General features: G+C 41.5%; 1 protein-coding gene across 9 annotated transcripts in view; it reads left to right on the top strand.

Moving 5' to 3' along the window:
• The window catches only part of scel (sciellin), a 94,540-nt gene that overhangs the window by 70,326 nt on the left and 10,377 nt on the right, over positions 1-13,837 (top strand). For all 9 annotated transcript variants that reach the window (XM_070891383.1, XM_070891378.1, XM_070891377.1 and 6 more), the window contains 9 exons: positions 2,059-2,136; positions 2,626-2,703; positions 3,615-3,686; positions 4,367-4,447; positions 6,235-6,312; positions 7,670-7,756; positions 8,599-8,676; positions 12,123-12,209; positions 13,289-13,360. In XM_070891383.1, coding sequence (XP_070747484.1) covers positions 2,059-2,136; positions 2,626-2,703; positions 3,615-3,686; positions 4,367-4,447; positions 6,235-6,312; positions 7,670-7,756; positions 8,599-8,676; positions 12,123-12,209; positions 13,289-13,360 — 711 coding nt within the window. The remainder of the gene's footprint in view (positions 1-2,058; positions 2,137-2,625; positions 2,704-3,614; positions 3,687-4,366; positions 4,448-6,234; positions 6,313-7,669; positions 7,757-8,598; positions 8,677-12,122; positions 12,210-13,288; positions 13,361-13,837) is intronic.

The following is a 13,837-nucleotide window of genomic DNA, read 5'->3' as shown; positions in this document are numbered from 1 at the left end:
AAGACTTGCATTTATATAGCATCTTTCATGACCAACAGACATCTCAAAGCGCTTTACAGCCAATTAAGTACTTTTGGAGTGTAGTCACTGTTGTAATGTAAGAAACACGGCAGCCAATTTGCGCACAAGCAAGCTCCCACAAACGGCAATGTGATAATGACCAGTTAATCTGTTTTTTTTAATGTTAATTGAGGGATAAATATTGGCCACTGCTCTTCTTCAAAATAGTGCCTTGGGATCTTTTACATCTACTTGCAAGAGCAGACGGGGCCTCGGTTTAAAAAGCACCTCCGATACTGCAGTGTTGCATCAGCCTAGATTTTTTTGTGCTCAAGTCCCTGGACTTGGACTTGGACTCCACAACCGTCTGACTCAAAGACAAGAGTGTTACCCACTGACACTTATATGAGTGGTGCTGAAATAGTGGCTTATATCTTGTGATGTCATGAAAATAACATGTTGATTCCCTTCTGTTTTCCATCAGATGATGCTATAAGTCTCATTTTGATGTATTATATTTGACTTGACTTGGAAACAGCTATTTTTATAGACAAAATAGCAATGGAATTGTTTGCCTTCTAACAATTATCGGGGCAAATTCCCTAATAGTACAAGGTAAATAGGGTTGGGGGAATTCACTTCCATTTTAAAATCCCGGGGATCTATCTGCACTGTACAACAGCTATGTATTTATTCTATTGGGTACAGTTGAAGTATGAAGGTTTGCCAATTGAGCTACAATTAGGGGCTACAATTATTTATTTCAAAATATTTTATGAGTATTACTGACAGAGAGTGAGAAAAGGTGACAAATGTTGTTCATGTTAATGGGCTATGCTGAAAAAATGCAACCAGATACTATGCATACATATGGGTGGTGATTGAGATATGATCCGGGGCTGAATTTTATTGCATATTGCTACCGGTCTAATTCCCAAACATCTAGGCTGGCACTCCAGTGCTACATGAGATGTGCGACCAGGTGCCTTGTCTCTCTGTGGTTGGATAGTGTCATGGGATTTTTAATGTCCATCTCAAAGAAGGGAAAGGAATTTTCCTAGTGCCCTGGTCAACCTTCCTTCTCCATTCTACACCACCAAAAACAAATGAACTTATCATGATTGCCACATTATCCACGTAATAACATGGCCTAATTGAGGGGTTTGAATAGTCTATATATGGAATAACGGATACCTGTGTGTGAGTTACAGGCTAGAATCTAATCAAGAGGTTTGGTTGGTTTACTTTTGAATAACAGACACCCGGGAGTGAGTTATAGGCTGGATCTAATCGAGGGATTCAGGTGGAGAATTTTACATATAAAATAACAATTGGCTTTATAAATAGAGGCATAGATTAAAAATGCACGGAAGTTATGGTAAACCTTTATAAATCACTGGTTAGACCTCAACAGAGTACTGTGTCCAATTCTGTCCACCACCCTTTAGCAAGGACGTCAAGACTTTGAAGACAGTGCAGAGGAAATTTACTAGAATGGTATGAGTGATGGATGAGAGGTTTGAGTTATCTGGGGAGACTTGAGAAGCTGGGATTGTTTTCCTTTAAAGTAGAGAAGATTAAGGAGAGATTTAAAGAAATTGTTCAAAGTTATCAAGGGCTTTGATAGAGTAGATAGGGAGAAACTGTTTCCAGTGGCAGGAGGCTCATTGACCAGTGGGTACAGATTTAAGGTAATTGGCAAAAAAGCCAGTGGGGAGATCAGGAGATTTGTTTACTGTTTGAATTATTATGATCTGGAATACATTGCCTGAGCAGATGCAATAGTAACTTTCAAAAGCAAATTGGATCAATATTTAAAATCCCCCAACAATGAAGGGCTGTGTGCTAATTGGTAGCTCTTTCAGATGAGCTAAATGGCCACCTTCTACGCTCTATGATTCTATGACCTGCACTTCACATCATTTCGTTATGTAGAAAGCATTTTGGGTCATTTCTGCAAAATGCAAGCTCCTTTACTTTTGTTATATAGAATAAGATTAATAGAAAGTTGCAGTGATATTGGCATTGTGACTTTACCCGATTTTCCTCTTGTTTAAGAATTCCGACTCCAACTATTCCGGGTAGAACTTCGAGTCTCGTTAATCTGTCACCACCCATTCCAGAAAAACCTCAGAGGTAAGTTTAGTGAGCCCTTGGTACAGCTGACATTTTGGGATGGGATCCGGTAGTTTGCACCATTATATAGTATCTCAAATTCAAAGCGTTTTAGTCATGTTCAAATTACTGGCCCTGTATCACTCTTTGCCGACACATTGCAGTGCCCCCAACACGACGATCTGTTCATATCCTTATTACTCTTGCAACAGCCCTGGATATAATGGCTGCCCTCCCTCCACAGGGTCTGTTTTTTTGGCGGAACTGAGGCAGTAATTGGATCTGAAACCTGCATCGCGGTGTACCTGCTTATTGTTACATTTCCTGATTCCCTGATGACAGGGACCATGAACTTACAACATGTCTGCCTATTTGTGGGCAGGCATGTTGCTAGCACATGCAGACTAGGGTACTGAGATAAATAATTAAAAGTAAATCATTATTTTTTAATAATCAATATACATTGCAGTGAAGCGTTTGAAACACTCTTTAATTTCATCTTTTTAACAGGACTAGTGGTGAGAGGGACAATATCAGCCCTTACACCACGGCAAGCACAAAGACAACCTATAACCCAAGACTCTCCAGGTATCACATAATACAACCATGTTCTTTAATACAAGCAATTCTTCCAAAATAAGTTAGCCATTTGCAAGAAAATAGCATTCACTTGTCAGAAAGGTACAGTGAAATAGTAATAAAACCTTTAAAAATCCCTTAGTTTCACAATTTCCTGCACATTTGTTTGGTGTTTTTTCTTTCTAATGTTTCTTTCCTCCCTCTTGAAGGCACCAATCTACTGGGTTCTGATTCTATGGACACTGATAGTACATTGAACCTCTCCTGAGTGCCTATTCTTCAAAAGGGAGCTTAGACCAAGATTGTCAGCTGGTTAGTCAGCTGTGGAGATGATCAAAGTTGAGCCCGATTTGGTTCTCACTGATGTCTTCACATGGGTCATTGACTAGTGATCAGAAGTGGGAACTCTGGTTGATTTTCCTCTCTCTCATCCAAAGGTTCTGAGGTCAACTTTAGCAATCCCAACTTCTTTCCTAGCTGATATTTTTTATGTACTTTTAACCGTTGGTGGGGCAAGGAAGTTCTTGTTTTTTTTTCAGTCTTCAAAGATACAGGAGTCATTTTTATGTCTTCTCCATATGGGCAGTAATCTAGCAAGTGGATCACCTGCCTGTTATGGAACCGGCTTGATTTTTATTTTTTGAAAGCAATGGAATGAAAATCAGGCGAGTTGTATAATGGGCTGGTGATCCACTTGCCAGATTACCGCTCATGTGAAAATAACTTCCCCGTGACCCTAGACCACTCTTGTTGTCCTCCTAAGCAGTGGGTCTCCAGTTAGTAATTTTGACCAGATAAAGGTGTGTGATGATGGGTGTTTTAAGTGCTTTAAGAGATGGAAAGATGGAGGAAAATAAAAGCAAATCGTTAATTTTTTTAAATCGCAGTGCGGTATTTGAAACACACTTTTTTCTTATTAGGAACAGTGGAGACTGGGACAATACCAACTCATACACCCCTACTACAACCACAAAAACAACCTATGACCCAAGGTACCGTGATACATGACAATATTCTTTAATACAGTTAGTTCCTGCCAAAAGAATTTGCTGTTTGTAACAAAATTTCATTTACTTGCCAAGATTTTTAAGTATTTAGCAAAAACATTTTATAGACCAATTGGTGCAATACTTTGAAGCTCCAAAACATTGTGCTAATTGATCGTAGAACCCGGAGCTTGCACCTGTGATTACCAATGTCCTGAATTCCTGACTGTAATATATGCACCTGTGAGTATGCTCACAGGTTTGTAGAGCTGTTGCATTGTGAGTGGCTTAGCCAGTCACATGATCTTTACTAGACTCATAAAACCCCAGTCAGTTGAGTTCAGGGGCTCCATGATGAGGTATGCAGTTGTGAGCCTGGTGAATGAACTGGTAATGTGTCGTGTGATTGTTAAAGCAAATACATTACACTGACCTCAGCTGTTACTTTGGGACTATAGCAGGCAAACATGTTCCCAAGAGGAGGGAAAATAGTTCAGCCCATCAGCCAAGCCTGATATTGTGAAGCTCCCAGGAAGCAAGTTTAGAGAGCATGATAACCCAAGGTGTAGAATTGCATGGCACTTGGTGACTGTAGGAAAGGGACTACATAACCTTCTTTAAGTTACTACCCTTTACAGTGTGCTGTTTGAAACACCATTTTAATTTTTACTTTCTCTTTTTGACAGCAACAATGGAGACTTGGACAATACTAGCTCGTACCCCACAAGCACCAAAACCACCTATGATCCATCTTCAAGAGACTCCAGGTATCACATAATAGAACCATGTTCTTTATTTCAATCACTTCTTCCTAAATAAATTAGCCATGCTTTAATATTGTCAATTCCTGAGTTTTGTGACAAAATGTAATTCAATTGTCAAGAACACACAGTGAAATGTTAGGACAGGGTTTCTGCTGTGTAACTTTCTGTACAATTTGACTTCAATGGAAATAAAAATCGGAGGAGATGTAACAAGGGCTGCCGATTCGCTATCACCCGTTTTACACTATTGCACCGTCAGAATTCCCCATTTGGACCTTTTCTAAATGTTTCTCTCCTCTTCTGAAGGCACTGAATTTAATGGAATATGGTTCCCTGGACATTAGCAGTTCATGATCTGGGGGACCATTTTCTTCATGGTTGAATCTAGACAGTGAGCATCTGATCATGGAGGGTGTCAAAGCCAAGTCCAATCCTGTCATCAAAACTTGTCCACTTTTCAGCAGAAGTTACTTGATAATACTCCAGACAAGGAGCCAATTCAGAGTACTGAATTTTTGGCTGACTTTCCCTCTCCCTAGCTCAAGGGCACTGGGCCAATTCTAGTCCTGAACTGCTCCCCTGACTGAGATACTCTGATGATTTTTAAAGTTAGTCTCCTCTGGAAACTTTAGCGGGGAAATTAAAAAAAAACTTGGCTTAGAAATATGTTTAGGCTGGTTCTCGAATGCCCTGAAGATAGACCCCCGAGGATCACGAGACATTAGTCCTTGGGCCTCATCTGAATAATTGCACCCGGCTGCTGGCACCTCTCGCGCCTCCCCAGGCAGCTCGTCCAACTAATGAATCAAATTTTGGCCGTCTGTCTCATCAGCAGTGGCCATCAGGCATTCATCAATGACCACCAGCACTGATCCCAGCTGAGTTTGCAATGTCAGTGAGAAGGCAACTAATTTACAGTGGACAGGCAGGCACAAGCACAGCTATGGGCACATATATGATGCCCGCCCATGTGACTGGAAAATCCAATGCCCCCCCTGTTATTTGGGGTGTGGTTACACAAGCACCCCTTCTGACCCCAACCATGATCCTCTCAGCTACCCATGTAAGAGGGGTAATCAGAATTGTTTTTCTTTTTCAAATCTTTCTCCAGGGATCCAGAGACTGCCTTGGTCTACTTTTTGCCCATCTAGAAGTCAGTTTGCCTCAGCTCACTTGGCGTATTTACTCCCAGAGATACGCTGGATCCCGATTGATTCAGGCTAGCAGGAACTCCTGGTGTAGGGATTCTCATCCAGGGCTTCACCCCTGACAATATTTGTCTTGTACAGTGCAACCAGGTCTCTGTTTATTTTCCAGGGTATTCTGTCAGTCTCCCACCAGAATTATGGCAGGGGGCCAGTAGAAACAGTTAATTTCTGGATCCAGTTTCTTTAACTATCTGGCAACCCCAGAGAACAACTACCATCTCGCTCTATTGTCACTATTGATTTCACTGTCTCCTCTGACTTCAAATTAAATTCCTACATTCTTGCTATCGAAAAATCTGCCTGCAAGAAGCTAAATTTCCACTTTTCGGGCTAAATTCCACTTTTCCCCCCAACAGTTTCTTAATTTTCTAAAAAGCACACTTCAGTCCAAAACCTCAATACCATTCCATATCTCAAGAGGCATCTCTGAACAACAAACTCTTTCTTCTCTCCAATCCAAGTAGAGGTGGTGTCAGAAGATTTTTTAGGAGCACAAAAACGGAGAATTAAAAAATATATATTTTACCATGGTTTATTCTACATTGTTTGAAATGCACTTTATACTTTGTCTCTTCTGTACAGGAGCAGTGGAGACTGGGAGAACACCAGCCCTTATACAAGCACAAAGACAAGCCCTGAAAGAATCTTGAAAAGCACCAGGTATTGTTTATATTTCACATTCTATACATTCACTACTCTAGCGACTGTTTCAAGCCCAACATTTAACGGTATAAAAAGGCCTGGCTAGAGTTATATTTATGACAGGAAACAGCATAAAATGAGCAGAAATCAGTGAACAATCAGAGCCCGAGGAAAGCATGGAGATTATGCCATGTTTCTTCTTTAGGTATGGAAATTTTAAGTTTGAAACCATCAAAATATCTTTCATGCACATGTTTAAGAACATACAATCATGGAAGCTTTCCATTTTTTTAATATAATTCATTCCGATGCCATAAAAAAGCATTTAAAGACAAAGGGCTAGAATTTCCTATCAGCCCACCAGCACCAGATTGTCACCCAAAAGATCGCTAAGACTGGGAAGATTATCGCCGGCGAAAACTTTCCTCCCAAAAATTTAAAAATCCGCCGAGCGAAAAACATGGGCCTTACACCCCCATCCTGGGCGAAAAAGTGCAATGTAGGGTCGATTGGGCAGTTCCTAAGCAAAATGGGCGATAAATTAAAAAATCAATAAAAATTTATCCTGAGGCTGCAGGTTGGGCCTAACAGCAGAAAAATAATAAAAATAATATTTCAAAAAAATTATCTAAAAAAAAATCAAAAAAACATTCCCAAGACTTTAAAACTAAATAACTACAAAAGATTTTTTAAATAATTAGCAAAAAAAACAATCACTAATCTTTCTCTTGGAGAGCTACGCACCAACTGCCGAGCTCCGCTGATCCTCGTCGGCATTTTTTAAACATACCTACAGGTCACCGCTCAGCCAAATATCGTGCCAGGACGATCTGAGGATGGTGCACGCCAATGGTCCGCTCCCCAGCGGTACCTCAAAGCCGTCGGCGTAACTCAGGTAAGCAAATTCTCGCTTACCTGATTACCGCCCACAATGGCCAAAATCACTCATAAACCGGGCGGTAAGCCATTGCAAGTTCCAGCCCAATGAAAATGCAATGTCAGTGTCAGTGAGGAGAAATTTTAAAAATACTTCAAAAAGCACCAAAAAACATCAGTCCTGCTGTGACTTAAATTTTAAGCATAAATTTACACTCATTCATAACTGGTGTAAATGCAGAAAACTCACAGTCTCTGGTCTTCTGCATGGGGCCAGAGTTATGTTGATAAGCGGCAGAGGGTTTTGGCAGCGGTGTCGTTGAATTGGTGCAAAAGATGAGACAAAATGGCGTCAAAATGGCATAAGTGACTTTTGTGCTGAAAATCAGCATTACGCCCAGCTTACAATGTAGTTGCAGCACAAATTTTCAGGAAATTCCAAATAAATTTCGTAAACAAAACTACAAAATAAATGACTAATTGTGGTTTTTAATCTTAGGTCCACGAGTGAACATGCTTTCCTCAATGATGAACCTCCAACCTACAAATCACCAACAACTTATACCAAACCAAGCAGGAACTCCAGGTACAGTGTGCCTCTATCAATGTTTCATTGGGGACCAACACTATCTACCGTTCCTTAATTTAAGCTCCAAAATTTACATGTGCTTTCAAGGACGAAGCTTGACAAAACGGGTAAAATCTGTACAGGCAAGAGATTAGTGGTAGTATGATTTGATGATAGCACACCGATCCGTGTTCTTTCATTTTGGGTGTTCTCCCATCAATACTTCCTCTCATGCTCAAAACTGCACTGAAGTTTGGACATTGGCAAATATAACACGAAGGTAAATGCCTCAGAGCCCTTCCTCAAGTATTCTAGAGTTGTCGTGGAAATAGGTCGGTCTCTGGTTGACCACTTGCATCGAGTGTACAGCAGAGAAACAGACCATTCGGCCCACATTACTTCAGGTGGCTCCTAGCTTGTTGAGTTTCAATCTTTTGGGTTTCTAAAATTGAACTGCAGTGCTATAGTGATTTGTAAAATATGGGGGTGGGATGGGATCGGACAAATACAAGTTCTTAATTCTGAAGTTATACTGTTATTGTAGTAGACTAGTTAATCACAGGAGGTAATTTTAATTTTGGGCGATAGTGTAAAATGGGTGAAATCGAGTAAGCCACCTATTATATGCCCTCAGTGTATTGAATTCAATGGAAAGAAAAATCTGGGTTGGTATATAATAAGCGGCTAATTTTCCTATCAGCGAAGGCTAAAATTACCTCTTAGTGTTGAGGTAAATCCGATAACAAATCACATAGACATTAACATAGTGCAATTTCATCAATTTATAATGGATGTGTTTGGTGAGAGGTATACATGCAGCTTAATGTGAATATATGTTCATGGATATTTGTCTGTTTCAGCTCTGGTTCACTTAGTGATAAAAGCCCAGTCACAGACGAAAATCTGTACAATTCTCGATCATCCTACAAGGAAAACAGGTATCTATATATCCCTCTCCTGTTTCTCTTTCCTTCTCTATGGCCTTCACCATTCTAGAGACTGGTAATCAATACAATCCATGGTCTCTGGTGGATCAATGGTTTCTACTGAGTCAGCAGATAGTAACTGAAGTGGTGAACACTGCATTGTCTCTGTGCTGGGGAAAAGAAAAGAAAAGTCTTGCTTGTATCTGATAGCCCCTGCTGTATGGGCTTCCTGCAGTCTAAGTCAGCATGGATTTATGAAAGTGAAATCATGCTTGACAAATCTTCTAGAATTTTTTGAGGATGTAACTAGTAGAGTGGACAAGGGAGAACAAGTGGATGTGGTGTATTTGGACTTTCAAAAGGCTTTTGACAAGGTCCCACGCAAGAGATTGGTGTGCAAAATTAAAGCACATGGTATTGGGGGTAATGTACTGATGTGAATAGAGAACTGGTTGACAGACAGGAAGCAGAGAGTCGGGATAAACGGGTCCTTTTCAGAATGGCAGGCAGTGACTAGTGGAGTGCCACAGGGCTCAGTGCTGGGACCCCAGCTATTTACAATATACATTAATGATTTGGATGAAGGAATTGAGTGTAATATCTCCAAGTTTGCAATGACACTAAGCTGGGTGGCGGTGTGAGTTGTGACGAGGACGCTAAGATGCTGCAGGGTGACTTGGACAGGTTAGGTGAGTGGGCAAATGCATGGCAGATACAGTATAATGCGGATAAATGTGAGGTTATCCACTTTGGGGGCAAAAACACGAATGGCGGCAGATTAGGAAAAGAGGAGGTGCAACGAGACCTGGGTGTCATGGTTCATCAGTCATTGAAAGTTGGCATTCAGGTACAGCAGGCAGTGCGGAAGGCAAATGGTATGTTGGCCTTCATAGCTAGGCGATTTGAGTGCAGGAGCAGGGATATCTTATTGCAGTTGTACAGGGCCTTGGTGAGGCCTCACCTGCAATATTGTGTTCAGTTTTGGTCTCCTAATCTGAGGAAGGACGTTCTTGCTGTTGAAGGAGTGCAGCGAAGGTTCACCAGACTGAATCCGGGATGGCAGGACTGACATATGAGGAGAGACTGGATCGATTGTGTCATGTATGTAACCACAATGTAACACCACTATATTACTGTACACATTCAACCTAGATGCACACCTTGACCACAAGGGGTGAACTTGTGGAAGACTGCCCATACCTGTTCACCTAGGTATATACAGGGAGGTCCCACGCAGGGTCATCACTTTTGGGAATCCTGTAAATAAAGAGCAGGCCATGGAGTGACCTTGTCCCCAGAATGTGCCCCGTGTGGTTTCATGCTGTAGTGTAAGGACTTTACAGACTGGGCCTGTATTCACTGGAGTTTAGAAGGATGAAAGGGGATCTCATAGAAACATATAAAATTATGACGAGACTGGACAGGTTAGATGCAGCAAAAATGCTCCCGATGTTAGGGAAGTCCAGAACCAGAGGACACAGTCTAAGGATAAGGGGTAAGCCATTTAGGACTGAGATGAGGAGAAACGTCTTCACTCAGAGAGTTGTTAACCTGTGGAATTCGCTACTCAGAGAGTTGTTGATGCCAGTTCATTGGATATATTCAAGAGGGAGTTAGATATGGCCCTTACGGCTAAAGGGATCAGCGGGTATGGAGAGAAAACAGGAAAGGGGTACTGAGGTGAATGATCAGCCATGATCTTATTGAATGGTGGTGCAGGCTTGAAGGGCCTGCACCACCTATGTTTCTATGTTTCTATCACTGTCTCGACTCACACATGAAGAATGACCATTGGCCTGCCAGTAAAATCCATAAAATGCTTTATTTCTTACAAGCCCCATTGCCTTTGGCCTAAGACATTGGGTTCCAATTAATATTTTATCACTGGTGAAATTTATGAATATAATTTTGGACTCATAACTTTCATGTTTGAAAATTCTGTTGAACATAAGAACATAAGAAATAGGAGCACGAGCCGGCCATTTGGCCCTTCAAGTCCGCTCCGCCATTCAATAAGATCATGGCAGATTTTCTACCTCAACTCCACCTTTTTACACTATCCCCATATCCCTTGATTCGCTTAATATCCAAAAATCTATCGATCTCTGTCTTGTATATACTCAATGACTGAGCATCCACAACCCTTTGGGGTAGAGAATTCCAAAGATTCACAACCCTTTGAATGAAGAAATTTCTCCTCATCATCCTAAATGGCTGACTCCTGATTCTGAAACTCTGACCCCTAGTTCTAGTCTGCCCAGCCAAGGGAAGTGTCCTCCCAGCATCTACCCTGTCAAGCCATGTAAGAATTTTATATATCCTGTATGTCAATTAGACCTCTCATTCTTCTAAATTCTAGGGCATATAGGCCTAGTCTCTTCAATCTCTCCTCATCAGAAAATCTTCCATGCCAGGAATCAGTCAGGTGAACCTTTGTTGTGCCCCCTCTAAGGCAAATATATCCTTCCTTAGGTAAGGAGACCAAGACTGTACACAATACTCCAGGTGTGGTCTCACTGAGGCCCTATATCAATATAATAAGATTTCTTTATTCTTATACTCTATTCCTTTTGTAAAAAAGGCTAACATACCAGTTGCTTTCCTAATCTAACTGTAAACATAACTCTTTATTCAGTGCTACTATAATGGCCAACAGGTTGGTCTTCATGGAGAGGGAAATGTTATACCATTTAGTTTTGCTGTTGCAGTCCTTCACAAAATGGATGCCCACAGCAGGAACTCGGGTCCAGAGGTTTCTTGACGTTGGTTATCATTTTGTACTGCTGCTGTTCAGAACACTAACGTGTACCAAGGAACATGTGGTGCACAAATCAATGACATGATCAGTAGCCCGATCCACATTTCTTAATGTAGATAAAAGTCCTGTATACCCTTTATAGTGTGGTTCTGCTAATGTGAAAGCACACGGGTAAGCAGTACAGGTACTACAATTGACGGATAAAGCAATGAATGGTGGAAAGAAAGCAATGAATAGGAGTGATGAACAGAAAACAATAAAGATGAAAGGTCAATGATAAGGATGCAATGTTAATACTGTAACAATCTTGTAGGGTTGCACTGAGAGAAGCTGTTGTTGTACACCCCAGGGTAAGAAGAGGTAGATATTAAGTATACAAGGCAAAATCCAGCCAGTTATGTGGCGAGAAAGAGAGCTGGAAGGTGACACACTGTTGCTGGCTCACATTATTATTATTGCTTACTATTAAATATACTATGTTCAATAAACATAACCATGTTTGAAGATTCGTCTGGAAGAAGTTGCAGATTATGTTATTGGTGCTTAGCAATAAGCAGATAAATATTAGGGAAGTGAGATTGGTCTTGTATAGGGCATGCATTAAAGGCACAAAGAAAAAATACAAAAAATAAGAAGATGAGACCTGAACCAACATATTTTACCTAGATGTAACAAATTGTGAATTGTGTTTTTATCCCAGCCCTCCGAGTGAGCAACTTTCTGATGATGATGAATCTTCAGCCGACCAATCACCAAATTATTTTCTGTCGAGAAACAAGAGCTCCAGGTACTGTCTGCCTCTTACAGCACTTTATTGGGGAGTCTCTACAACTTACACATCTAACTGCTTTAGAATCTGGAATTACTTTCCTTCAGGTCTGATCAAAAACAAAAAATGTGTTTTCAAGGCCACCGAGGAAGCTTGGCAAGGGGAGAATTGTCTGTACAGATTGGAGTTTGTAGTATAATTTGATGACAGCATGCAGAGGAATTTGTCTCAAATTAAAATTACCATAGTGATACTTCCCGTGATCCAAAACGTGATTTAAAATGAAATTTAGCACTGCTGTATTTTTTTGCGAAGTCGGCTCAGATCTTCGAGCACCAGTTGCTTCCCCATTACCCCTACCCCCGCCAAGGCCTGCAATTACCCCGCCCTCTCAAGGCCCATGATCCTTCACTTACCTTGGGTCACTGTGCCACGAGCAGCAGCCCGATTTTCCTTCTCTCTTCCCTGAGGGATCCTCCCGCAACATGGGGAATGAGATCCTAGGCCCAATATTCGGGGTTTCTCAGACTTCTCCATTCTGGCATGGGCTCCCAGATCTCTAGACCACTGACCTCTCGTGGCGGTGGAGGTGGTTAAGGGAGAGAATTCCAAAGGATGGGGCCCATGTGGCTGTATTTGCCTGTTTGTGCCTGTTTAATGGGTATAACAAGACCGAATTTCACAGGCCAACGCCCTGCTCCCCAAGGACCCCTGAAAAACATCCGAGCTGAAATTGGGTTGGGCCATTTTATCCACCCGGCCCTGCTCTTAAGCAGCAGCTGCCATCTGCCCTACCTGTGGTCCTCTCTAACCACTAACCACCCTGCCCCCTGAGACTTACCTTCTGGCTGCTGCTGGCGAGGCAAGCGGCCCGATATACGTGCTCCTCAAATGTATCAGCTACCTGCCGAGGCACGGCTGCCTTTGCCTAAAATGTTAACGGGGCCCGACGCCCGATTTCAGGCTGGCCGCGGATCTCGTGGTTGGGGTAGGTGCTTTTTGCACTGTGTCAGATCTCGGCCCAGAAAACATAGAATTTAAGAGATAATCACAAAAATTGAAAATAATCAATGCTGTTCTCTGTTTTTTTTCTGCAGGTCATCTCTTTCAGATGGCAAGGCTCCTGCAAAAGTGATAACTATAACTACTGGCTTCTCCAGTGCTGAACAGTAAGAACAAAATCCTTATTTTTGCATGATTCAGTTTAGTACCATAGAAATTTGCTTGACCTATTGACGTGCTTGTTTAATGTTCCTCACCTACTTCGCCATTTTTAAAAAGAATATAATTTACGGTCCAGTGCACAGCACAGTCACATCTGTTATAAACACAAGCAAAGGTAGTCAGAGTTCAACTTCTGGGAGTGAATATTTTGTGGAGGACTTCAGATTTTAATGGTTTTCTTAAAGAAAAGCAGAAAGACTTGCATTTCTGTAGCGCCTTTCACGACCACCGGATGTCTCAAAGCGTTTTACAGCCAAAAAGATGCTGTAGTTCCTTGGTTATGAAAATCATGAATAGCTCAATAATTAATGATCTTTTTGAGTTTCTCTGCCTATGATGTTGGCATTGGGAAGGGTAAGAGACAACGGCCCCTGGATTGGAGGCAACCACAGATAGGCTAGCATCAGCCTTTGAGTTTGTGC

The sequence above is a fragment of the Pristiophorus japonicus genome, chromosome 10 (genome assembly GCF_044704955.1).
Source record: "Pristiophorus japonicus isolate sPriJap1 chromosome 10, sPriJap1.hap1, whole genome shotgun sequence".
Classification (NCBI taxonomy): Eukaryota; Metazoa; Chordata; class Chondrichthyes; family Pristiophoridae; genus Pristiophorus; species Pristiophorus japonicus.
The sequence above is the reverse complement of the archived record's forward strand: the minus strand, read 5'-3'. Positions and strand labels throughout refer to the sequence as shown.